We start from the raw sequence: 27,611 nt of genomic DNA, 5'->3' as shown, positions 1-27,611 counted from the left end.
ATTTTCCCCACACAAAAAACTATTAATTTAAATAAATTAGAGAACCAGCCTGTTCACAACCATTGAAATTATGATTGGTATATCAAATCAAAACCTTTTTTAAAATAAATATTATTCATTTTAATAATATTTTTACAAAATTCGTTGAAGTGGGGGCTACATAATTCTGAATTTTCTATTGGAATGTAGGACAAATATTAGCATTGGTTTCAGAAATGTTATATAATACTATATATACTACAACAGGAATATTCTCTTCATATCTCATTGACTTCTTCTATACCATATCTACTTAACGGTTCAATTTCCCCCATTCATGCTGAAAACTTTCAGAAAACCCAGAAGAAAGTAGAGTGTGATAATAGACAGAGAGAAAACATGTTGACCATAAACGGCGATCAAAACTATGATCGGCTCAAAGAGGTGAAACAGTTTGACGATTCCAAGGTCGGCGTCAAAGGCCTCGTCGACTCCGGACTCACTTCCATTCCTCGCTTTTTTCATCACCCACCCGAAACTCGACCCACCCAACCTACACCCGACTCCACCTCCGCCCCTCGGACCATTCCCGTCGTCGATTTCTCACAACCCCGGTCCACCGTCGTTGATCAGATCAGACGGGCCTCGTCCTCCCTGGGATTCTTCCAGATCATCAATCACAGCGTCCCCCAAGGCGCCCTCGACCGCATGATCGCCGGCATCAAAGATTTCAACGAGCAACCGACGGAGATAAAGGCGCAGCACTACCACAGAGAGGCGGGCCGCGGCGCAGCGTTCTCCACCAACTTCGACTTGTACCAATCGAAAGCCGCCAGCTGGAGGGACACGCTTCAGATAAGGTTGGGGCCCACTCCTCCCGACTACGATTCCCTTCCGGAGGTCTGCAGGGCGGCGGTGGCGGAGTGGGACCCCGAGATCAGACGTCTGGGAGAGGATCTGATGGGGTTGTTGTCAGAGGGATTGGGGTTGAGTAAGGACAGGCTGAAGGAACTGTCGTGTTTGGATGGGAGGGTAATGGCGGCCCACTATTACCCGTATTGTCCTCAGCCTGATCTGACGGTTGGGCTCACTTCTCATACAGATCCAGGGGTGTTGACGATGGTGCTGCAGAACCAGGTTAGTGGGTTGCAGGTTAAGTACGGTGAGGATTGGGTTGATGTTGAACCTGTTTCTGGAGCTCTTGTTATCAACATAGGGGATATACTTCAGGTAAGCACCTTCTGCTTATATAGTATATATATATATATTATTTTTAGCAAATTATTGATGTATATGTTTGTCACATATTGTTTTTAATTCTTTAAATACACTAGTATGAGGTTGGTCCATCAAATTTTAGCTTTCACAAGTCTCTAATAAGATTTTGTGGGCCACCATTTGGTCTGCTTTCAAAAGAAAATTGATAAGAGCATAATAAATGTCCCATTTCGCACATAGGAGCATAATAAATGATAAGAGCATAATAAATAATTGAGAGTTTCGTATCCACTCTACTAATATAATTACCTAGTCTCTGTTTGTTAAACTTTAACCTGAAGTGTTGAATGTTGTTGTATATGAAGATCAAAATAATTTAATGAACACGTAATTTCATATGAATTTGCTTAGCAGTTACTCGAAGTTGTGCTAGAATTGTAATGATTGAAGCTAAATACAATGTTCATAGTGTGCATAATGAGAGTGCCCATTTTAGGTTTTTTCAAGAGAAACATGCGACAACTAGGGCTTGTTATATATGTTATACACTTTGTTAGAACTACTTGCTATCTTATTAACTATAGTTTCAATGACAGTATTACTTTGTTGTACATCAGTATTATAGTTAAAAATATATGAATCATAAGATTGGTTAACTAAATTAGAAGAAATGATATATGTAGATTTTCGATCCTTGATTAAACGGATTTTGCAAGTAACACAGAATTAGAGTCAAATGAATTAGTATTTGCGATATAAGGGGACTCGGAGTTCCACTCCACGCTTTTAAGTTAGTTAACCGAAGTCATCCCTCAAACTCCGGCCTTTTTATGTTGCTAAATGTTAAGTGATGAAGTATCAGAAAAGTAAGTGCTCTCTATATTCAGAAAGTAATTTTGTACACTTCACGCAATCCAATCCCATTTTCTTCTCTTTTGCTACAAGTTATAGAAACGTACAATTGTTCTAGAACCTTCTTTTAGAACCCTCCTTACTGGGCCGATCTCTAGTAAGTCTTCTACTTGGGCCGTTATGCGAGGAAGATTCTCTCAACATGATGCGGAGGTTGGGCTTGGAGGTGGTCTTAATGACTATTGGGCCTGTTGGGCCGTTTCGCGTGTGGACTGATGACCTTTTCCAGCTCTGGGCCCAATGGATCAATCCATTCACGGCCCGGTTCATTTTTGGTACCCTCAAATTTCAATGCGAAACTTAACTTGATTTGATGTAGTTTTTGTTTAATCGTGTGCGTATGTAAGAAATATGCCAAGAATATATTATTTAAAAGATGAGTTCAAGAGGAAACAGCTAGGGTCTTTAATTGCATGTTAGGATCTATGTTGTTATTACTCAGTTTAACTCCAATTACATTGTATTGGTTGTGAACTCATGTCAATGTTCATCAACTGAATTAGAAGAGAGAGAGATGAAATTTTGATATGAGTTTAATCAGGTCATGAGGAAAACATGGTTTTGACCATTGTGACAGATGAAACTCAAAAGTTCCATGTTTTCTGTCTTTTAATTTAATTGACTAACCTTACCTTTTAACTCTTACACAACATATAAGAACATACTTGCCCATTTGGAGTAAGTTCAAGAGATTTAATGTATAAAATTGAGTCACAGAGTTATATTGGTTGATCGGAGGGTTTCTAGCATGATAACAAGTGTGTCGTCCTTGTACACTCGTACAAGAAAATGACTGCAAGTAGGGCCTGTTATACTGCTGTGAACGCTCCATTCAATCATATTTTGGGGCTTGTTTTTTTGGTACATGTTAGGATCTTTCTTAGTTAGCCATTTCTCTTCACCTTGTTTGAAAGGAATTCATACCCGTTCAGGAAAACGAAAAAAAGGTTTTAAGGCCTTGATGCAATTTGTGATTTCACTGTTACAAAGATACAATATTAGAAGTGGTGGGACAGGTATTGACTTCATTTTTCTGATTGCATGATTTTTTTTTTGATAAGTTTTTTTTTTATGGCATATTAATCCTATTATTAAGTTTTGTACACAATGATTTGCCAGCAGGAAGAGTAAACAGAATTTTAAAGTTTGTCTTGGGATTATCAGATTATGTCTTCTGTGAGTAATAATGGGCTTGATATGGTCAATTAGGTTTTAATTAAATGATGTTTTGAGAATTTACTTGCTTGTGTTTGTGGAAATAAAGAGTAAAGAAATATAAGAATTGGAAAAGAATGATAACTACTAGCAAATAAATTGAACCCTGAGCTTTAAAGGCGAAAAACAAAAAATGGCAAATGGAATGTTGTTTGAGCTAAAATATTAATTGTAAAGCCATTTTAATGGAAGATGATTGGGTGAGGGAATAAATTCCCGTCATAAGGTATGTCGTAATGCCATGTCTAGGTCTAGGAATTATTTTTCTGTTGTTCACACTTTTGTCTTGGTTTTTGAGTCAAAATAGAGTTTGAAGGGTTTGTGTGTGTGTGTCATGCTAGTAAGCAATTGCATGGTAGTACTCTCCGGTACATTCCCATTAAAACCTGTTGAATTAATCGGTGCGCTATGATTTTACATGCTTAGAAGCTGCTTCAAGTATATTAATGACATTTGTTCGAATAGATGTTTTGATCCAATTTTTGGAAGGCCACATTTGGGTTTAACCTCTAAAATTTGACAATCTAATGGCATAACTAGTGGCCGCAAAAAATTGGAGCATACTCAATCGAGGCTATGATACCTGCTTTGTTACCTAACTAGATATCCATATATTTTCAGAAGTTCATACAAAAAATTTTGAACCTTATGTGTTTGAACTGGGTCCTAAATCAAATAACCGTAAAGATTCTGTTTAGTTTGGATAAAACGGGGGCATTAAGGTGCCTGCCATTTTCAATGATTATCAAATGCCCAGATTTCAGATATCTATTTTTTGTTTGGACGTTTTTCCTGAACTAGTTCAGCAGCTTGAGCAAGTAACATACGTGTTTCAAAGTTTTTATCTTTACAATAAAAGAGAACTGAAGTTTATCGTGCAACCATTAACAATAATATGATAAACTAAAATAATACATAGCAAAAGTGGATCTTGTCTGCGTTTTGATTTTTAAAATTTTGTGGGATCCATTGGAAGAGAAAAGACATAAGTCTTTTTTGAAATTTGAAATTTATGTTGGGCAAATGCCCCCACTGGTTTGCCACTATAATAAGATACCTATTTGGATTGGTATCTAGGATGTGAAACAAAAATGAATCAGTGATTGTTTAAATGAGATTACAAATTAGGTGAAAATTTCTTGTGTGTGTGTGTATGTGTGTTGTGTGACGGAGAGAGAGATCATTATGAACTTTTTGCTTGATGGGCGTAGCTGCATTTATAGCTAAATGTCTCCTGGTTCCTGGTTGAGATTATAGGATACACCCTTCACCGACCATTTTTATATCCTTGCAGTTGTTAGTTTTCATCGTTATGGTCAGCAAAATTCAGACGCAAACCGTGGAGCAATTTTAGCTTTTGATAGTACTTTTAAAATACTGAGCAAAAGATGTCTCAGTAGTTGAAACTTGAAATGCAATCTTTGGCATTTAGAACTTGTATATTGGCTGCTAGACACAATCAGTTAGGACTCTCATTATTTTTCCGAGTAGGGGCAGTTGTCGAATTTATGCTATCATGCCTGTCAAGCTGTCACGACTACCATTGGTGCTCCCTTATGTTAACTGTACTGCATCCCATTGATGTTGAGCAGTGATCATTGAATGATGCATGCCAACACTAGAACTGCTCTGACTTCTGAGGACTACTTTTGTTATCTTCAGTTTATCATTTACATTTCTCATGAAATTTGATTTTCTTTTTCTCTCCCTTACAAGCTATTCAGAGCTCTGTGATTTTCTCGAAATTTTATAGTTGTGCTGATTTTGAACCTACTCAAAATCGCTATATTTGCAGTTAATTTTTTTTTAACAAATTGACTTGTGCCAAAATAAATAAATAAAAAAGAAAAAAGTTGTTGGTAGGCAGTAGTATTCTATTTTCCGTATTAAACAATCTTCAATTTGTTTTATTTATTTATTATTTTTGAAATCTAGTTCAAACTTGAAATTTGCAACATTTTGAATGGATATAGTGAGTTTACCATACCAGCCATGCCTCCCGGCCCGGCCTTGCTTACTTGCATTTGTTCTCTCTTGATATTAGGAGATACTTTTCTCTAGATATTTCACTACACCAAGGCAGAAAAGATGTTTTTTAATTGCAGTTAACATTTTGAAACAATAGACTTTTTCGTTGTCCGAACGGTGAAAATCCAAACCTAGGTGACAGAGTCAGTTCCTTACTTTCTTCCAAATTCGCCTACAATTCCTGTAAAAAGGAAATAAATTACAACAGACATGGACTTTCTTTCAGTTTGATGCTAACATTGAAATGGCATACTTATTTATTGTTATTGTTTTTATTTTTCTATTATGTATTTTTGAGGGTTGTAAATAAATGGAGCATAGGATTTTTATTAATTATGTTGCAACTGTCTATCAGATACACACACAATGTGTTTGTTCGTTGTTAGGATACCTAACTTTCCTTTTGCAGATCATATCCAATGAAGAATACAAAAGCGTCGAGCATCGAGTGTTAGCCAACCCCCATCTCGACGCGCGTATCTCTATTGCAGTTTTCTTCAACCCAGGCGCCAGAGAGAACTTGTTTGGACCATTGCCAGAGCTTGTATCACAAGAGAAACCAGCTGTTTACCGCGAATTTGTATATGCAGACTTCATGGGAAAATTCTTCACGAAGGAGTTGGATGGGAAGTCCTTGACTAATTACTATAAACTCTGATACTCAAAAGGGCCCACACTGGATGAACAAGAATATATTCCAGGTACCATGTTTGTATAATCTGTAAACAATAATTTGTGTTTTTGTTCACGATGGGCAAAAGGGAAATAATTAGATATACAAACTCTGTAAGAAGTTTATTTATTGTCTTCACTCATAGAAGAAGACCACAGGTTATAAACTTTGTACTATACATTTTAAATTTCCTGCAGCTTTCTTTGAGCTACTATAGATCCTGGAATTTACTGTATAATTTATGTGTGATGTATGCAATAAGTGAGGTACATGTTTAGATGCCTCTTGTTTGATCTAATGAATGAAGAGACCTAGACTATTCTATTCATCTTTTGTATCATTACTCTAATTTTATTCGATATTTTGTATCATTGCTCTTATTTTATAAACTAAAACGATCCGTATTTGTCAAAGTATTCACTTTTTGTATCATTACTCATATCTTGTTCGCTTTTTGTATCATTACTCTTATTTCCGGAACAAGTGTTTGTCCGACTAGTCGTGATTGGAGTTGTAAAAGAGCATGACTCGAGTTTGCATTAACCTTTAATGGCCTAATATCCCAGCCTAGTCTACCGCATTTGGATTTTGCTTCGAATATCATTGCTTTCTTTTTTATCCAAAAAAAGGAATATCAGCATAATTGCAAATTGTCAATTATTTGCAGAATTTCTTTTAGCAAAGTCATTTCTTAGGTAATATATGCAGTTTTTTTATATTCTACTTGACTTCTATCTCTTACTCGTCATGAGTGGATTGGCTACATGAATTTCCTGAGTGACAAAATTCCGAAAATTGAAGGCTTTAAAGTATTTCATAATGCATTGTATTCCTTATAAAAAATAATAATAATAATAATAAATAATAATAATAATAATAAATAATAATAATAATTAATGGACAAAATTATAACTTCATGAAAAAAAATTGTAGGATACTAACCTGTGAAAGAGCTGATTATTCTTTATCCCCTCAAAAGTGGAAACAAATACACAATACTGACGTTCATTTACAGTATTGTCCATATCACGACTCAAACTATCAATCTTCTTGTTAGAAAGAAGAGAGCATTCAATCTGAGTTAATGCTTATTGATAAAGAGCCGACTTGCTAGAAAAAGTGTCTACGAAATTAAAAAATTTGTCGTGCGTGATAGAGAATCATGGAAAATATATTTTTCGGAATGGAATCTGAGACAATATTATTAGGAGAAGGAAAGTAGGTATTGCTTGAGAAGGTTGATGTGTTGTTTTCTGCAAGTGCATCATCACAAATTAAATACAATAAATAAAAAGAGAAAGGCCAACAACATTTTCTATTAATTAGTTTAGGTTCTGTTTTTTCCAAGAAAGAAACAAGAGAAGTTTCATGCTTTGTTGGAGATAGGTATGACAATGACTGAGGAACAAAAAAACAATTGATTAAGATAAAGAAAGATGAAGAGGACACAACTTGAGCCTATGGCATATAATAAAAACATTGTAGAATAGTCGAATCTGATGCAAAGAGCGCACTTAAAGCTTCCCACCACTTTTGAATAGTGTGTGTGTGTGTATATATATATATATGCGCCAAGTTGAAAAAGAAGGGTATAAAGTCTTAGATAGCTTCTAAGTTCTAATCCTACTTTAAAATTTTCTTCTTTTTATATAAATATTTATACATATATGAACGACCATGAGTGACTTTGTGACGTATATATGCAAATTGTTAGTACAAAAGTGTGCAAAGTAGACGGTTTACATGGTATATGCAGGTCGTGATTAGTCACGAATTTAGCATAGAACCAGTGGGGGCGTATGCAGGCACTAAAAATTTTTTATTTGTATTATTACCTATGTACGTTGTTAAAATTTAAATATCCATCATATACTTTGTTAAGTAAGCTCTTATGATTATTATTTTATTTTAAAAAAAAATGAGCCGCGATCATATAACACTCACATAATATGCATATATTTCTCTCCATAGGTTCTCCCCCTAATGTTTATTTTAGGAAAGAACAAAGACCTTCCCTCATTCGACGGTTAATGAAGCAATAAAAATACTAAAATGCCCTTCCTACAATTAAAATAAAAATAGTAAAAAATTCAATTAATGTAAAATGACTATTATGGCTTTTGTTAAACAAATTTAGTTAAAGAAGGACGTTTCAGTATTTAGATAGTAAAAAATAGTAAACAAAATTTAGTTAAAAAATACTAAAAAAATTCAGTCAAAAAAGGGCATTTTAAGTATTTAATACAATTAATTAGTCCTCAGCGAGGCACATGATTTGTTAATAGTTAGTTTGTAACATTTTTAAAATTTTAAGGGATTAATTATATACCCAAAGTAAATGAAGGGTGTTATTTACTCAAAAAGTAAACTTTAAAGATATTTTTAAAAAATTATCTTTAAATTCAATTTCTTTAATGGCGGCTCCGTCAACAAAATTTGTTGCTCTGTCATTTATCATGACAAATGATATTAGAGCTCATTATTTCTAAATTCATTTTCTTTAATGACGGCCCCTCAACAAAATTTCTACGTCTGTCACTTAGTGTGACAAGTGATACTAAAACTCATTCTAACCAGAAATAAGGGAACGTGAACAAGTTCGTACACGGCCTTCACACAAATACATGAAAAGTTTATTTTTACTTAAGAGAAATGATAGGTCTTCCGATCTCAATTACCGACTCTTCTTACGAATACAACGTGGTTGGATCACGTTGAAACTCTTAAAAAAAATCCCATAAACATCTCTTTCTCTTCTACTTATTTCTAACCACGTGGTATTTGGAAGAGAAATCAACAATTGAAGTCGGAAGATCTATCGTTACTCTTTACTTAATTATACAATTCCACATACATATATGCATGGCTAACATTTATAAATTGATGCTGTCAATTACGGAAAAGGACTACAAGTAAAGCCTAATTTGCCATAGGCAATATCTATATATATATATATATATATATATATATGATAATGACCAAGTTGTCATCACAATCAAAATTCCAAAAAAGCTGCCTCTTTGTGGGCACGGCTTTCATATTTTTCCAATGTAACAAAGTCACGAATTATCTGCGACTGTTGGCGTGCGCGTGCTAGAAAGAGTCTCTCACTACATTGCCTTGATGTCAAGAAAGTATCATGACCATGCTTTTATACAAAACTGCAACCTTTTCTTCTAACAAAAACTAAATGTGGACCTCTAACTTTATAAAAGCTTAAAAAAATTTCCTTCCACAAAAAGGAATATGGAATATATATATGCATCCTGATAGGAATGATTTAACAAAAGATGGAACCATGCATGCTGATAAAAAATTTAAATTACATGTATAAAAAAGTTGTTAACAGAGTTGGTTCACCTTAATTATCCATTTAATATTGTACAAGAATAATTAATTGATCATCCTTATGATGTTAGAAAAGATTACAACATTTCCTGGTTTTTATTTACATCCATAATTTTCTTTTTAAGATCAAGGGAAGAGCAGGATTACTAATTAATGTCCAATTGGAATAGAGGTTCCAAATCAAAAATTGGAATTATTACACATTATCATTTGATTGACTCGTATTAAACATAATTACTGACGTGGATATAAAAAAATACCGCTCATTTGCCCAAACTACTCTTAGTACTTTTAGGTACTACTGTTAATATTTTCAGGTACCACTTTTGTTCTGGTATAGAAATATCACATTTATGTACATAGATATCACTTTTTGTGCACAAGTATCATATTTTTTTACAAACCATGTCATCATGTACCATTTTTTGTGCTGCATAAAAAATGGTACATATGTGCCCAAAAAGTGATATTTATGTGCATAAAGTACATGATACATTTATGCCCTTTATGCCCAAAACATAAGTAGTGCATAAAAATAGTAAGAGTAGTTTGGACAATAAACACTATTTTTACATGTCCACTCTAACATTTTAGTCAACTTTATTTTTTTTAAATATCTTGATTTTATCCATCCAAAGGTAAATATGTATCAATAACATCATGTAAGTGTAATAATAACACCAAAGATGATGCCATGAACAAACAGTGATTGCTGGCAGACGAAAGATGATGAGTAGGAGGAATGGTACACAGAAGCCATTGACCATTGTGTAAAATACAGTTCAATTCTCGAAGCAGTAACTATTTGCAGAACAACAGTATTTAGAATAAAAATTCAAAATAAAAAAATTTATATCCCTTTCGATGTATTAGATAAGGATAAAAATTCCTCAACTATCATTCAGAATGTTGGGTCCGGAACTACTTAATCAAATTAGGTATCTCTCTACTCTCTCTGGTGTTCTCCCAGCACCTCACATGGCACTTTTATCACGAAATAAATGAATAGGCCACCCACTATTGCTGTGTGCTGAAAAACTACCAAATATAAATGAGGAGATAAATGGTCCCTGGTATGTTTGGCATGGTGGATAAGCCTAAACAAGTTCAGACCTAACAGAACCACAAACTGCCCGCTTTTGGTAGCCAAAACCTAGTAACTTGTTTGCTATTTCTGGCTCAGATAGGTCTTTTAAGTAACAGAATTACAAAGTGAAATTAGTTGGACTAACAGAAAATGGGAAAAGGAAAACGATAGAGACTGATAATTTTCACAAGTCCAACAAGTATTTCTATATAAGAGAGAGAAAGAGAACAATCTTTATTTCAAAATCTCCATTTCTGTTAGCTAGTAGTATACAGAGTTTTCGAGCTAACTAGTTCACTAATCTTCCATGTTTGTGAAGATCCCAGGACAAACTTAGTGACGGTAGACAATGTTGTATGTACAAAAAAAAAAAAAAAAAAAATTAAAAGAAGATTTTTTTCTAACTTAGAAAACAAGAGGGACTTCATCTACTTGTTGTTGTTGGTGCTTCGGATACATGAGCCGATCTACTAGTATGTCTAAGGCTTCTTTCATCCACCCATGCTTACAGACTTCTTTAGCTTTCGTCACGCTCATCTACACAAGATAATTTAATACATCCATAAGTAAACATATATATATATATATATATATATGAAACCATCAACAAGAAAAAAATTGCAGTGATAGTGTGCAATCTTACCCATTTTCTGTCCCGGACATTTTTCTCCGGCCATTGATCAAGTTCTTCGGTAACAAGCAATGGGAACATGTGCCCTTCGTGATATATCCCAAGGCTTCTGCTCTTGAATTTCCATTCCCCCAATTCACTCTGCAATTTTATCATCATATACACTGATTAATAAGTTGATGACACACACATCTATACACATAAATTGAGCGGGAAAACTGACCTCAAGTTTGCCACGAACCCCGGCTTCTTCAAGCGATTCGCGGTTAGCTGCATCTTCAGCAGATTCATCAAGTTCCCAACCTCCCTGTTGATTCACATTATCAAAATTAGTACATAATGTTAATTAATGGATGATCGATTACCAATATTTATGGAATGTATTCGGAAATAAAATTGGCGGTTAATTCATTACCTTGGGGAACATCATTTCTTGACCTTTCTGTGAACTGATAACAAGAACTTCCAAGTCAAGATCATTTACTGCACCTTCGTCATTCTTATTCTTATATCTATATGGAATACACCTGCAAGATTATAATAAATCAACTGAGTTTAGAAAATTTCAATTCCATTTCGGGAGAAGAGAAAAAAAATACAGCAACCTCTTAAAAAAAATTGATCTTTTTAACAATGAAAACAATATATATAGTTATATTTTGTGAATCAAACGTATTTTTTTGCTCATTTGCTACAAAAACAACTTTAACATGACACTAATATTTTTTATAAAAATAAATAAAATAAAAAAACAGTTTAGGCCATGAAGGGAGTTTGATGAGCTAGAAAGAAATATGTATGTATCTATATATATATATGTATATATGTAGATCCAGAGGGAAGGCAGAAACGTACCCCACAACGAGGCGGCGACCACTGTTATATCTCTGCAAATGCCTACCGGTGCGAGAAACCATACAAACCATGATTCTTTCTTCTAAACTTGTTGCAGACAATTTCAAAACAACCAAATTGTGTAGTATATACAAAATTTAGCCTTGTTAACTGATTTTAATTTCTCAGTATGGATTTCTATTACTCAACAATTAGTGGTTGTTTGGATGGATGAGAAATGAGAAATGAGGAGGGTATATATAGAGGAGGGAAGGAAAATAAATAAAAATAAATAAAGGTGGGCGTACGTTTGTGGAATACTTAGTAACAATTAAGGTGGATTTGGTGGAAAGCGGTGCTAACGAACGCCGTGGATGCGTAGATACAGAAATGACATTTATGTATACGAAGACTGTTACCACTAACAACTACTAATAGTGCCACGTCGCCTTCCTAGATGGATCCAATCAACTTAGTAAACTTCTCTGTACTTTCTCAACTGATATATCTTTTATTTTGCTATTATTGTTTTTTTTTTTTTTAGTTAATCCGCAAAATTGGATAAACATGCACAATTATTTTTGCTTGTTTAATTTTAGTTCCACGGTCCGATAATTTTGACTATTTTGATGGAATGAAAATTGACGGATGGACGGTGAAATTAATCTAATGGTTAGATAAATCAATAAGCAATCTCATTGGTATTGAATAACATAGATGATCACGACCTTTTGTAGTTCAAGTCAAGTCTAATCTGAATTTTTAAAAAATGTCTTCTATGAAAATTCTAGTTTTTTAATTTTCATAGAAGATTCAAAATTAATACTTCAAATTTGAAGAGTTGCTTGTACGTGAATGTAAAGAGCTTCTCAATTAATCTAAAGAAGGTTATAGAAAAGAGCAACACTACTACTTTGGAAGAAGAAATGTTTTTAATGCATGATACATTCATCATTCCTGTTAGAAGGTGCAGACTCTTCTTCAAACACAAATTATTTTTTTATTCTTTTAGCTAACCGGATACCCGGGCCTTTGCCCCGACTAAATTTTCGACACACAATTTAAAGTACTTTCATATGAGTCAAGTAATGTTTGGGCTTTCCCTCGCATGTATGGTCTCAAAAAAAATTATTTACATGTTAGGGAAGTTAGGCTTTATAGCTGATACTCCGCGAGGCACCGAATTAACCTAATGAAGTTAAACTCCAATAATTTTAGAAATTGTATCATCCAAGTATGAACAAAAATATTTTTCTATTATCTATCAAAGTGTCAACTAGGAGTGAGATTATAATTATAGCTTGTGAGGCTGATCAGATGTTACTAGAAAAGTTACAACACTCAAGTGTTGCACGAGTTTTGACGAGTACTTAGACGTGAATCAACAACTAAGCTTTCCTTTTTCAGCATTTGATATATCTTTAATTAATAGTATTATGTTTTATAGTTTAAGAATATACTGTTTTCCCATATGCTTAAAATACTTTGTTAATTAGTATTCAAAAAATGAATAAATTAATTAATATATAAACATTAGTCGTCTATTGTTCCACACGGATTTGGTTTGTGGCATGCTGGCAGTAGCGTTAGATTATAATTTAAATAATATATTATAAAATCATACGAGTTCCATGATCTAACATTTGGAATCATTTGAATCATTTCTCTGTAAATGTTTACAAATATTTAAGATATTGAACGTGAAAATCATGTAAATTAACTAACCTATCTAAAAACAAAAAGCAAAAACAGATGATTCCAAAATCGAAACCATGTTCTTGTTAATTATTAATTCAAACCAACCATATGATTTTTTGTTTTGAAAAGTAAACCAACCATATGATGTGATTCAAATTTGACCCTTTTTCAAAAGTCTTCCTCCATTTCTAGCGCTATTTACGCACAACCGTGTGATATCAAAGCACATGATTACAATAAAGAGATCAACTATTTCACTCTATTGCTTCCCTACCAATTAAAATATATATATATATAGATAAGACGTACGAAATATTCCCATAACAAGATAATGAAATTAAAGTTTAAAAACATAATATATACTATATAAAATATTGGATTTGTTTTATAGTTAACAGAAAAAGATTCCCACACTCCACTCTTTGTTACTACAAGTCTACAATTAACGAAAGTTTTTTGTTTTCCTTTTTTTTTTTTTTTTTTTTTTTCAAAATGTGAATATTGATAATAGTCATCGTATTAAAAAAATAAAAAGAAAAAATTGAGCACAAGAGATGTCGCCTTCAATGGAAGAACAGTTGAGGTTTATCTAAAAATGGTCGGACTCACGTGCGGTGGAAAAGTGTGTCCCGTCCGCCCACACCGTGAGAAATGTTTTGTCCATTTTTTCTTTTGTCCGTGTATTGTCTGTCTCTCCATCTTTATATATATATATATATATATATATATATATTTATAAAGAATGACTGCACCAGGGACTCTTCCATGTAAAATTACTGGTATAATTACTTTAAACTTTTAGAGTTGTTGAATGTGTGTGTGTGTATATATATATTCGAAAAATAAAGCAAATTTATAGATATATTAGAATGTTCAATGTATATTTCTCTCTTTAATACATGCAACCAACAATGGTGATATAAAAAATAAATAAATAAATAAATGTCACCGAATATTAAAAAAATGATATTTAATCAGGTTTAGTAGTTACGTATATTTGTCATATTGAAACAATTATGAGATTATTAATGGCCTATTGAAATTTGGGATGTATGCTCAACGACAACTTTAACGTTTTTTCCTTGATGTATAAATTGTCTAAATTTTATAAAATAATAATTTTGTTTTTCCTATCTCTATAATGTAATATAATATATTATTATAAGAGTAAAGTACAGCCACACCTCCTGAGGTTTGGCAAAAGGACACTCAGATGAAACTTACCTGTTTTTTGGGCAAAGACACCCCCTGAAGGTTCAAAAATAAACAAAGACATTCCTTTACATGAAAAATTGACCAAATTACTATTTGACCATTTAGGAGACTTTTTTAACTTTACAATTTAATAAATTAGACCAATCTACCCTCATGAATAATTTATGCATAAAAAAAAAAGTAAAAAAAAAAAAAAACTTTGTATTGTTAACTTCTTCTTCTTTTTTTTTTTTTTTTTTTTGTTATTTACTTTATAAATGTCCCAACTTCTTAAAAATATAAACGTCTAAAATGAATTTTTAATTCAATACATATAATTCAAATAAATTATATTTTGTTATTACTTCTTTTCTTTTTCTTTTTAATTTTTAAATTAAGATGCTTAATTCTTTCATCTAAAAAAATTAATCCAATCTCTTTTCCTTAAAAATAAAAAAAATATGGTACCAGTATAACTTTATGCATCTTAAATTATATATCAAATATTATGCATTTCCCAATATAAAAGAAAATACGTACTAGTATAACTTTATGCATGCCTTTCTTTTTTTTTTCCTATTGTTTTATTATTTTTTTTCCCTTTGTTTTATTATTATTCTTTTTTCTCTTTTATGTTGGAAAATGCGTAATATTTGATATATAATTTAAGATGCATGAAGTTATATTAGTACCATATTTTTTATTTTTAAGGAAAGAGATTGGTTTAATTTTTTTAGATGAAAGAATTAAGCATCTTAATTTAAAAATAAAAAAGAAAAAGAAAAGAAATATTAACAAAATATAATTTATTTGAAATATATGTATTAGATCAAAAAAATCCTTTTAAACATCTACATTTTTAAAAAATTGGGACATTTTAATTATAAAAAAAAAAAAAAAAAAAGTGAACAATATAAAGTTTTTTTTTTTTTTTTTTTTTGGTTTCTTTTTTTTTTATACATAAATTGTTCATGAGGGTAGATTGGTCCAATTTATTAAATTGTAAAGTTAAAAAGTCTCATAAACGGTTAAAGAGTAATTTGATCAATTTATCATGTAAAGGAGTGTCTTTGTCCATTTTTGAACCTTTAATAGGTATCTTTGTTCAAAGAATAATTAAATTTCATCTGAATATTCTTTCTAAAAGTGTGACTGTACTTTACCCTTATTATAATATAAAGGAATTATTGATTTTTAACACTCGAAGTGACACGAGGTAAAAATGAGTTTAGAAAAAGTCAAAATTATTAGCATAAACAAAAGAAGGGTCGTGACTAATGATTCCTGCCCACGTGGAGTGCTGTAAGCCCGGTAATGTAAAGGATGGGCATCTAAAAGTTGAATTGATTTGGAATCTAGAATAGTCAAATTGTTCCATCTCTTATTATTGTTGTGTTCTTATATTCTTATATTTTTATCTTTCTTTCTGTTTTTTTTTCACGCCATGTTACTATTATTCTTCATGATTGCCTTAAAATTGAGTAGTTAAAATTTATTTACAATTCTTTACTCTTATATATATATATATATATATATATATATATATATATATATATTACTTTAGCAAAAAATTCACACATTTAATTTATCTAGGTGGAGACTTGAACCTAAATTGTAACAGGTATATTATTTTGTTTTAATATTATTTATATTTTTCTGTATTTATTTTGGGAGGGGACTTGGGGAAGTATTGACTTCCAAATTTTAAGTCTAATTAACAACCATGAATTGTCTTTAACCGAACATGCATATGTCTTTTTTAGTATTTTCCCATGTGATTCGAGCAAAATGTTTCAAGATTGACCACAAGTTTCAATAATATACTATGTGAAACATACATTGCAAAAGTAATTAAAAAAAAGAACTTTTTTATTTGAAAATTTATGTCATATGTGTATCACGTTAAATAAAATATTTGTTCTTCAAAAAAAAAAATTTGAAAAAAAATTGCATTAAATTTAATTTACCATTATACATTTACTTAAATAAGACTTGAATTAATTTTGTTTAGATTTGATTATTAAAATTTAAATTTTTTTATATTAATTTTGCTCGTCTCCTTTTTTTCGGTTGTTTTTCGTTATTATTTACAAGTGCTAGTTAGATACTAGAGTTTCTCTCCCAACATTTACCCTAACATTAATGCCTTAAATTTTATCAATTAAAATAATATAATGAGGAATAATATACCGTGAAAGAACTTATCCTTAAGGTATATATTTTTCTTCATTCATCATTAGAAAAAATGTAACATGAAATTGGGGACATTGTTTGGGTATGACTAGGAAATGGAAGCTTCTAATCATATCATGTCATGACAGAATTCAATTATTATTGGAAACTTGACTCATTCTTGCACAACTCAATTGAAAAGACCAACAATTTTTTTTTGTGGTGCCTTCAAAAATTCAGTCCTTTTTATTCTTGGTTTAGCGGGTGGATGATATCAATTCAAGATCTTGGCGCCATTTAGTGGCCAACAGATACCTCAGCCTGTGGGCAGTAATTTGCCACGTTAACATCCACAAGAATAAGAAATCCCGTCAAGAAATTATGAAATACTTCAAACGTAACGGCTATTAAATATTTTCAATTAATCGAAACACTTCATTTCTTATTACGAAAGTAAATGTAGGTAAATGTGATGTTTTGATTTGGCGAAATATTCACCACTACCTCAGCCCATGGGCAGTAATTTGCCACGTCAGCATTCAGAAGAATAAAAAATTCCGGCAAGAAGTTATTAGGTACTTCAGACGTAATGGTTATTAAATATTCTCAACCGATCAAAACGCTTCATTCCTTGTCGTGAAAGTAAATATAAGTAAATGTGATGTTTTGATTAGTCGGAATATTCACTACTGCTTTCGAAGTAGTGTATATTTTTTCAAACGTTGTCCTCTTTCAATGTAGGTGAAAAACATTTATGGAAAAAAATAAATAAAAAAAAATCTCTATGGGGTAAAATTAAAATAAAAAATTTGTTGGAGGTATTTATATACTTATAAATCAACAGACACTCTTTAATTTCAAGAAGAAAACAATTTATTTTGAAGTAAAGTAACATAGGTTAAGAGAAATTGTTATTTATGAGATGTGAATTTTTCAAGAAACGTTTTTAATTATGTAATCGATTGAATCTTCTTTTATAACATTTTGAAAATTAATAAGTTGCATATAATCTCAAAATGTATGCTTGATGTGTTGGGAATAATTAATTCTCTTCAAATCACTCAACGTAGGGTTATTGTTAAGAGTTAAATTCCTCTTTTATCACACCACGAAAATATCATATCATCACTTCTCACAAGTATATATAGAGATGACAATTATATACATTCACGAACGACATATTATTTTGTATGATTTACTCAACTCTAAGCCTACGTCTATAGAAAGAGATATTTCCACTATTATAAATCAAAAAGGAGAATACACAAACCAGATGTTAAAACCACACTCACTCACTCATCTCCTTTGCGTTTACATTTATACACTCGAGAATAACATATACCCTCCCCTCTCCTCACAATAGTAGACACAATTTCTTTTTCAAATCTTTAACTTTTTTTTCTAAATTTTATGACTTCCAAAACTGATTAGGAAGCTAATTCTCGTACATTTAAGACAAGTTTCACTCAAACACAACTAATTGTATTCTTCAAATAAAATTCTATGCGTGAATTTTAAGCCATAACTAGTTCCATTTTTTGAAGAACCCTTTTTTGAGCAATTGATCTGCATATGGATCGTGACACAGACATAATGGAATCGAATCGAATCAACAAAAGATCCATTAACTATTTGATGCTTCTAAATTTTAAACCGATAATAGAATGAAAGCGAAGTTGCTTACGCAGAAACAGATAAGCATAGCCTCAAACATTATCAACAGTGACTTAAAAACTCAAAAAATTGACTGAATGGCCAGTGTATCGTTGTTTCTCAGCGATTTGATTGAGTAGTAGTTATACACCATTGGATTAAATTGACACGCCATCATATAGATGAAGTTCTAATTCTATATTTGCAATTGGTTGTATCTATCTACATAAAGTAGGGTATTCATATTTGACACAAAACACTAACAGTAACATTAAGCTAATCATAGTGGACAATCGCTTTTGTTATGTCAATTCGGATTGACACGATAATTAAACATATTGTGTTCATATTTGACCTACTAATTTGTTTATAACCCGATTAACCTGTTTAACTAAACGTGTCATCGTGTTCGTATTAAAAATGACCCGTTTAGTTAAGCATGTCGTTTCCATGTCAGAAATGACTTAAACGTGTCTTATCATATCATTTTGTGTCGTATCAAATATTGATTCATTTATTAAACATGTTACGCGTGTCGTATCATGTTACCTGTATAATAATTGTGTTAGGTTTGTTGACATGAATGATAATCATGTCGTGTTCGTATCGATCCATATAACAGAATCCTCATGCTCTGACATGACATGACCAACACGAATTGTCTTCCTTAACATAAAGTAAAAATAGCCATTAATTCTATAATATCATAAACATTACTTCTATTTTGAATAAAAACAAAAGCGATTGTCCGATACTTAACTTGTTTATAGTTTAAGTGAATTGATGATAAACAATACAATTGCAAAGTAATAAATAAATACCCACTTTTGATTTTGCTTAAGGGTGGTGATAATTATAGGAAGAATTATTTTGCAACAACTAAATATAAAATTATGGGACGTTGTTAAGACTTTAGATACATCATTCAACATGTTTTTGGCTCTGATATATGTTAATTACTAGTCTACTATTTACTATAAAAGTTTAAACTCTTATGAAACGTTGTTACGTCTGTCGATAAATCATTTAACACGCTTTTGACTCTGATATATGTTAACTATTATCTATTATAAAAGCTTAAATATTTACAGAGAGTATAAATTAAATAAACCAATAAATTACCAGTAAGTTTAGACAACAATTAGATTTAGATATATTATATAAGAGAAGGGGAATAACAAAAAATGAGGAAGTAAAATATAAAAATAAAAGGAACTTCATTTTCAAAAGTCGGAGATGTGAACTTGGGCTACGGTTTGGGGCCTGTGGTAGATCGGCATGGGATACTGTATAATACTGGGCCAGGTTCAGCCCAAACCATTGACATTAAAATCAGAAATTGAATCCCACAAGTCCCCCAACTGATATGGCACTAAACAAACTTCCCCCCTCATTTCAGGCCTTGATTCATATTGTAAATATAAAGAAGCTAGTGTGATGGTAAATCTATTACTGAACGCTTATGTAGCACAGGCACAATATGTAGCACGGACATAATATGATACGAATCGACACGTCAAATTTTGAAAAAGTAGGATACGGCTACATCGTGAATACGGCTACATATAAATATAAATTTTTATTTTTATACATTTATTCAGTAATAATATTATAAAACTTTAATTTATTTATAATTTATATACTAAGAATTGCTATGAAATGAATTATAAAATGAAATTACGTCATTAGTGTAATGATTTTTATATCATATGTAACTTTGTCATGATAGTATTCATATTATTTTCAAGATTATTGAGTAGACTTGTATTAGAAATGTTTAGGAAGTGTCGGCGTCCGACACGAGTATGGCTCATTTCACAATGAGAATTTAGATACTATAGGAGTGAAATTTAAATATTTTTTTTATATATAATATATATACGAAAGGGTTAGTCAAATACACCAGCCCTCCCTATTGTGGAGTCTAGATGTACACAAAGACGGAGCCATATTAAGCCATGGGGGTACGTTCTCCCGAGTTCAGGATGGCCAACTAAATTCTATTTATACAATGAATATAATTTAAAAATATTACATAGTGCCCCCTATATTTTTTTCTAAAAATCTTTCTAATTCCTTATTTCTTTTCCATCCTACTCTTCTTCTTTATCTTTATTTATTATTCTCTTCAAAAAAAAAAAAAAAAAAAAAAAAAATTACATTTCCAATCTTCAATCAAATTCTTTTTTCTTCTTTTTTTTTTCTTTTTTTCTTTTTTTTAACAGCTTATTTTGACCATATATGCATAAAGACAGTCTTCTAATATGCATTAAGTAGGAATGATTTTTATGAATTTGATGTGATTTTCAAAAAACAAAACAAATTTTATAGCAGTACTTGAATTGATTTTTGTGGGCAAAATCAAACTAACATGCCCAATATTAAATGTGAGTCAACATTTTATATTAATAAAATTAATGTGGCTAATATTTAAACAACACAACCAACCCGCCATCATTTTATTAAATGTTCCACCACACCATCATAAGAATTTTTTTTCTTTTTCTTTTTTTCTTTCCTAACAAGTACAACGTGCCGTACGAAAATGAAATCCTGACTTTACCCCTGGATGTACAGAGTCTTAAATCAGAGACTTTCCTATTTCAATATGTGACCTCCAAATTAATCAAAATGAAATAACCTTATTGTTATATATATATATATATATATATAGGCATAAGCATAATGTTTTTTCTTAAGGTCAGTTCGGTTGTATAGAATTGGTATAATTTGAAAAAAATAACTAGGGATGCACACGGTCCGGATTAGACCAATTTGGGAATATTTTGGAACCAAACTGTTCTTAACGGTTTCATAAAAATTAGAACCGAACTAAACCATGAAACCAATAGAACCGATCCAAATCAAACTGTGGGAAAACGATTTGATTCGGTTCGATTTCACAATTCTAGACTTATTTATAATTCAATCATATATATAATTAAAAATACATATCATATATAATTTAATTTTTTATTTTATATAATGATATATAGTTGAGTGATTAAAAAGACTAATCTTATTATTTATTATTTATATAATACAAAATATATAAATATATATACAATTTATAAAAATGGTTTGATTCGATTTGGTTTGATCTTGTAGAACTTCAAACCGTAACCGAACCGTTTATAAACGGTTCTATATTTTTGGAAGCGTAAGCAAATCAAATTCTGAAAAAACTGAAGCAAACCTTCCGATCCGGTTCTGTTTATCAGTTCAATCAGTTTTTTGTGCACTCCTAAAAACAACTAATCAAATTTCACCAATTCCAATTCCAATTCTAATTCCATGCAACCAAATACAGCTTTAATGTAATTGAGAGAAACTTGACGTTTCAAATAAACTATAAGGTTGTGTTTGGCGGCATGCAATTGGAAGGAATTGGATTCCAACACTCTAATTTCATGCCGCCAAATATAGCTCAAGAGGTGTGTGTTGTGTGCCACCTCAACTTCAAGTTGACAAATTTGTTATTGATAATGTAGTTGCCTATGTGGCAACCTAATCCCTTAATAATTTTTTTCACAAAACCACATTACTCCTATTTCCAACAATTGATTCTCTCTTTTAAGGGTGTATATAAATTCCTCCCTCTCCCTTGAACCAAATTTTCCTTTTAAACGGAAATTGAGCCAACTTTGATTTAAATTCATTGACTTTATATTGTAATTTGCAAGAGCTTGAAAAGCACTTATGTTGATATCATTGCTTACATAATGTTATGGTTTGGTTTGGTGCCAAAAAAAAAACAAAAAAGAAGAAGATATGATTGCATACATAATGTTATGGTTTGGTTTGGTGCCAAAAATACAAAAAAGAAGAAGATATGATTGCTTACATAATTTTCTATATAAAAGGTCAATATATTGTAATGCCTCAATGAAACTTTAAAAGGACGCTTCATGATCACATTTTTGCCACGCCTTTTTCAAGTATACGCACCTATATGCGTTCACCAAGTCATATTGGTTTTTATCACACTTTTAAGCCCATTATTGTGTGTGTTTTCTCACCTTTTCACATTGCCGTATGAATCAAGAGACTTCCAACTTCTTATTTCCATCTTGTAGCATCACAATTCTTCGTCTTATTTTATTCTTTTCCCCGAAACAGCTGAAACTTTGAAATGAACTGCATGCATATACATATTTTATATATACATACAAGGGCTAAAATGACAATAATGCCCTTGACAGTATATTCATTTGTTATTAAACTGAAATTATAGTGTGAAGGGTAATTTCGTTATTACGAATTACAAAGTTATTTTGGTCAGCAAAATGATACAACTATTACACGTGATACGATCCCGTTAATTTAGACGAGAAACTAATGAGAATGATATGATAGGCTTTTGAAAACATCAAAGGGTAATCTACTAATTTCCTTAGTTGAGTGGGTTAGTTGATAATTTTTTAAAACAAAAAGGAAGGTTTTATAATTTTAGCCATATATATATATATATATATATATACACACACATATATATGATGTTTTTTTTTTTTTTTTTCTTAGAACACGTGTATCAAACCCACAATACACACATCATTCAAGCCAGGAGTGCAATTCGAAAGTGAGACGACTTAACTCCCAGATTCACTACCAACCCAGGTATGCGCATATATATATATATATATATATATATATATATATATATATATAGTGTTAACAGACAAAATAACATGACAATTCATTACATGTTTGATTCTTTTGGCTTTATGAGAATATAAATTTAAATTGAGAATACTGAATATAGTATAAAGAAACTATTTTTCTATTTTCTAGAAACTACTTTGTATTATTTTCAGTAACCAAATTCCAAAACCAAAAAGGGTTTATCAAATAGTAATCAGAAGATATTAAAGTCTGAATATCTTTGAAAAGTATCAAAACAAAATATCTTGTTAGACTTGTTCCCTTATTATTTATTTTTGTAAATAAAATTTTTTAGTTCCAGATAAGTATGTTGGAACTTGCAAGAGGTGTATGAGTGTGAGGGTTGACGTGTCCACACAACAAATCCAAGCTTATGACAGATTGACACGTAAGGTTAGACTGGTAAAATCGCACTTGTGGTCAACCCCAAAATAGAAAATATCAGATCGGATCAACAAGTTGGTCCACGTGGCACGGTTTCCTGATGCTTCACGCATAAGCCAGCCTACAACCGACTTCCAACAAACTTAACCGCCATGACCTACCGTGTACACGTGTCAAATCCACCATGACTATACTCCAGTCCAACCAACCTCCTACTTGATTAAATTATCGAATCTACCCTTGTGCAATATATATATATATAAATAATTTAAAGAAATCAAAGTCATAAGCTCCTTTTCAGTCAAAAATGTTACACGTTCGAAATAGTTCAGCGATCACGTGTGACTTTGATAGTTGAAGTCGTGAAATTTGAGACATAAATTAATCTAGACATGTCAAAGATCATCGGCATTTGGGTAGGAGGGCACACCACACTTGTTCATCAACTCACATCAATTAGGTCAAAAATAGTGTAACACTATCACTGTTTTTTAACAAAACTAACCAAACAACGTAAAACAAAACTAACGAATTGACATTTTCAAGATTTCATATAATGCTATCATGATGGTGAATTCGAATCACTCCCAAGGAAAATCTACACGATTAGCCCTTTTGTAAATGGTGGGCTGAGTATAGCTCGTACCAAATTAAAGGAATGAGCTAAGTGAAATTCATACTACAATAACTCCAATCCTACCTTGAAAGCCTCGGAGGAAGACGATGTCTTCTGGAATGTTAATTACCATCAATTATATGATGTGGAATTCAACTGGTTAATGTTAAAACAAGTAAAATTTTATATCATTGCATGATATTATAATAACACAGGTGAAATTTTACTCTATTACCGTAACGAAATTTACTATCAATTAACCGTAACCCTAATATACAATATAATCTAACTGATAGGATATTAGATGCCCATTTTTTTTTTCTCATTGGAGAGAATTTTGATTCTAAAATATTAGCCTATACTATATTCCTATAATTTTAGGTGTAACAACTTGACACCCTTGAATTTTGTGCTAAATACATTGGATAATCTTGAGTGGAAATATAATATATTCTGAACCACCACCATTGTTCACCTAGCTCATGGCGTGGCAATAGAAGGTTCTTCCACAAAAACAATTTGACCGTACCGATGAATCCAAGAGCTAAGTTCTTCCACAAAAACAATGTTCAACTACCTCTCTTCCGGATTGGAACGAAAAATATATATTTAATATAACGGACAGGAATATATATATATACATGTGTGTGTGTGTCAGTGTGTGTTGTGTGTGAATGTTTACTGCAATATTTTTTTCTGGATATGTTGAATGAGGAGACCAAGTCAAACTTAGGAATCCTCCAGTGTGAAAGAAAGCCGCCCTTTCCAAGTCTTCCACACGTCCAATTTGACAATTTCCAGCATCTTTTGACGCCAAAAATTCAATTTTTACTTCAAATCCCGCAAAATCAATAACATCGATACCATACAAGACATAGGATCCGATCCATTTGCTATTCAAATCGAAAATTTAAACCAATTAATTAAACAATAAAAATAAAAAATATATATCAACACGCTCGTCTGCATTAAACATAATATCATCTCAACAATTCTTTTTCACTTTTCGTCATTTAATTTATTTTCCATTTATATATATTTTTAAATATTATAAAACTATAAAGCACAGACACGAAATACAGAAACAACCAAAAATAAATAAATAAATAAAGATTCAAATGTTACCTTGATAGAAGTATATGTTTTTGGGATGATCGAGTCTTCCTTAAAAACATCATCCATATGAATATTCAACAGCGGGTCACCCATGTACGAGGTAGCTAGACGGTCAGCCTAATACTTAATACAAAGATGGTGGATGTATAAAATATATTAAAAACAGAATCAGTGAAATTAAATCACCAAGGGCGATTTAGTAGTTTTAATGAAGGACGAGGGCATTTCCGGTAGAATATTATACACACCGGTTCAAAAGAGTCGTCTCCAATTTATCCAAGGAAGGAAGGGGCATGAATGACCCATTCATTACTACCTTCCTTTCGTCACTATTCATGAACAAATCGTGTCTTTTTCAAATCTCTTTCCATATATAAATACATGGACAGATGTGTATACGTTTTAAAGTCCCTTATAAGCAAAGAGTTATAGGTGTTTCGTGTGTAAGGTGTGATTTCTCTCTATGAAGCAGAAGTCAGAAATGGAGAACAGCAGCAAGAAGAACAACAACAACAACAAAGAAGACAGGTATCTGGGTGTTGCTATTCACAGCCAAGTCAGAAAGATCAAGCAAGAGATGGAGAAGATCAAGTACCCGTCGCTGGAGGATCCGGAGATGAGACCTGCTCTCCGGGAGATCACGCGGCGTCAGCAGCGCTCCCGCTCGCCTCTGGGATTAGCTGATAGACCTATCTCAGTTGGCAATTCATAGACACAAATATAGAATCATCATAGAGGATGGTTCGGGCCACAGTTGTCTCTCTAGGATTAGCAGTTCTCTTTTCTCTTTTTCTTGTTTCTTTTGTTTTTCTGCTCCCTCTTCACCACAGTTTGTGTTCTGGATTTCATCTTTTAGTTGTACATATTTTTGTTTAGAAGAAGATGAGGAGTTTCTTGATTGGTAACTTGTATTCCCATCAGTTTTGATGGTATTATGACAGTTGCTCTGTTTTCTTGTTTCACAGCTTCAAATTTTGCAGATACAGAGAAAATATTAGAATACTCTAACCTGGGTTCTTTTCATTTCACCTATCAAAAAAGAAAAATAAAAGAACAAGGGTTCTTTTCGTTTTCATCAATTTTACTGTTGAACTCGTAATATTTTTATCTTCTTTTCTAAGAAAGTTTTTATTAAAAACACCACTATCATACAAGAAATAGGGAGGGACACCTCTTTAAACCAAAGCAACTAAAAACACAAATTTCCAGAAATTGGCCAACAAGGTAATCAAGCGAAAAAAATCAACTCCTAACCTTTAGGCAAACCTTAAAAAAGAATCAGCTAATAATTTTCTTCTATTTTTTCATCCTCCTGTGCCAGTCAAAGAGAATATCGTAATATTCTCTTTTGTTACTATTCTTTCTGACCAATTAGGATTTTGCAATAGTTTGTGTTTTCACTTTGAGACATGAGAATGATTACTTGAGCAATATAATATCATATGGTTATTAGCATGTATTTTAATTATTTAAATTTTCAATATATTCTTGGTGTATCAACTTTACCTCTCTTACCAAAGGGTCTCTAGTTCAATGTGGCGATCTCTCCTTCTCAAAAGGGGGAGGTTGAGAGTTTGAGTTCTACTAGGGACATATTCTGAATGGTATGTATTTGCTTTAACTTTCACAAAAAAAAATAAATAAATAAATAAAAATAACACTTGATCTCATCCTAACCATCATTAATACTATGAATTTACTGCATGCCACTAGACTATCCTAAAATCACTCACATTCAATATTTCAATCTGTACTGTTTACTGAGTCTTTAATATTTACATCAATATCAGGAAAATATTTTGTGCTTGTGAAAACAATAGATGCATGTATAGTCATGCCATATGTGTGAGCCATGATGTGGTATCCAGCATCATAACAAATCAATATTATGTTCTCTTTGCCATTACCATACGATGGAAAACAGGAAAAGCAAGGAAAAGACAAAGGAAAGGTGTTTCACTCTTTCTTTATGAAATTAATGTAAATACAGCATTGAGATTTCTTTTACTTTGTCTAAGAGTAAAGCTTGATCGGTAAAAGTTCCTGCAACTATTATTAAAGCGCAGTTTTTTCTTTAAGAACAATACACATCATGTGTACATAATACATATTACATTCCTAGTTAGTCACACGATTGATATGAAGGAACTCGACCTGACCATTGGGAGTAGGACGCAATTAACCCCATTTT

The 27,611-nt window shown here is 31.8% G+C and overlaps 3 protein-coding genes across 3 annotated transcripts; 2 read left to right on the top strand and 1 right to left on the bottom strand.

Annotated features, from left to right (window-relative positions):
* The first annotated feature begins 252 nt into the window (after positions 1-252).
* LOC132302481 (1-aminocyclopropane-1-carboxylate oxidase homolog 3-like) lies at positions 253-6,353 on the top strand. Its single transcript, XM_059799365.1, has 2 exons — positions 253-1,209; positions 5,762-6,353. The coding sequence occupies exons 1-2, from the start codon at positions 379-381 to the stop codon at positions 6,008-6,010; spliced, it is 1,080 nt and encodes a 359-aa protein (XP_059655348.1). The 5' UTR covers positions 253-378; the 3' UTR covers positions 6,011-6,353.
* Positions 6,354-10,822: 4,469 nt separating this feature from the next.
* On the bottom strand, positions 10,823-12,188 carry LOC132302480 (nudix hydrolase 17, mitochondrial). Its single transcript, XM_059799364.1, has 5 exons — positions 11,947-12,188; positions 11,507-11,618; positions 11,315-11,398; positions 11,104-11,232; positions 10,823-10,997 (listed from the first exon to the last, which is right to left on the bottom strand). The coding sequence occupies exons 1-5, from the start codon at positions 12,015-12,017 to the stop codon at positions 10,866-10,868; spliced, it is 528 nt and encodes a 175-aa protein (XP_059655347.1). The 5' UTR covers positions 12,018-12,188; the 3' UTR covers positions 10,823-10,865.
* Positions 12,189-25,750: 13,562 nt separating this feature from the next.
* LOC132302479 (uncharacterized) lies at positions 25,751-26,384 on the top strand. Its single transcript, XM_059799363.1, has one exon. The coding sequence runs from the start codon at positions 25,884-25,886 to the stop codon at positions 26,130-26,132; it is 249 nt and encodes an 82-aa protein (XP_059655346.1). The 5' UTR covers positions 25,751-25,883; the 3' UTR covers positions 26,133-26,384.
* Positions 26,385-27,611: the final 1,227 nt, after the last annotated feature.

Source organism: Cornus florida, unplaced genomic scaffold, assembly GCF_030987335.1.
Source record: "Cornus florida cultivar Cherokee Brave unplaced genomic scaffold, ASM3098733v1 CherokeeBrave_3.0.0_Hap2_Chr04, whole genome shotgun sequence".
In the NCBI taxonomy this organism is placed as follows: Eukaryota; Viridiplantae; Streptophyta; class Magnoliopsida; order Cornales; family Cornaceae; genus Cornus; species Cornus florida.
The sequence above is the reverse complement of the archived record's forward strand: the minus strand, read 5'-3'. Positions and strand labels throughout refer to the sequence as shown.

Coding starts and splice junctions, on each gene's coding strand:
- LOC132302480 (XM_059799364.1), bottom strand. CDS start 12,017: ATGGTTTGTATGGTTTCTCGCACCGGTAGGCATTTGCAGAGATATAAC. Junction 11,619..11,946: donor GGTCGCCGCCTCGTTGTGGG/GTACGTTTCTGC, acceptor ATAATCTTGCAG/GTGTATTCCATATAGATATA. Junction 11,399..11,506: donor AAGAAATGATGTTCCCCAAG/GTAATGAATTAA, acceptor GTGAATCAACAG/GGAGGTTGGGAACTTGATGA.
- LOC132302481 (XM_059799365.1), top strand. CDS start 379: ATGTTGACCATAAACGGCGATCAAAACTATGATCGGCTCAAAGAGGTG. Junction 1,210..5,761: donor ACATAGGGGATATACTTCAG/GTAAGCACCTTC, acceptor TTCCTTTTGCAG/ATCATATCCAATGAAGAATA.
- LOC132302479 (XM_059799363.1), top strand. CDS start 25,884: ATGAAGCAGAAGTCAGAAATGGAGAACAGCAGCAAGAAGAACAACAAC.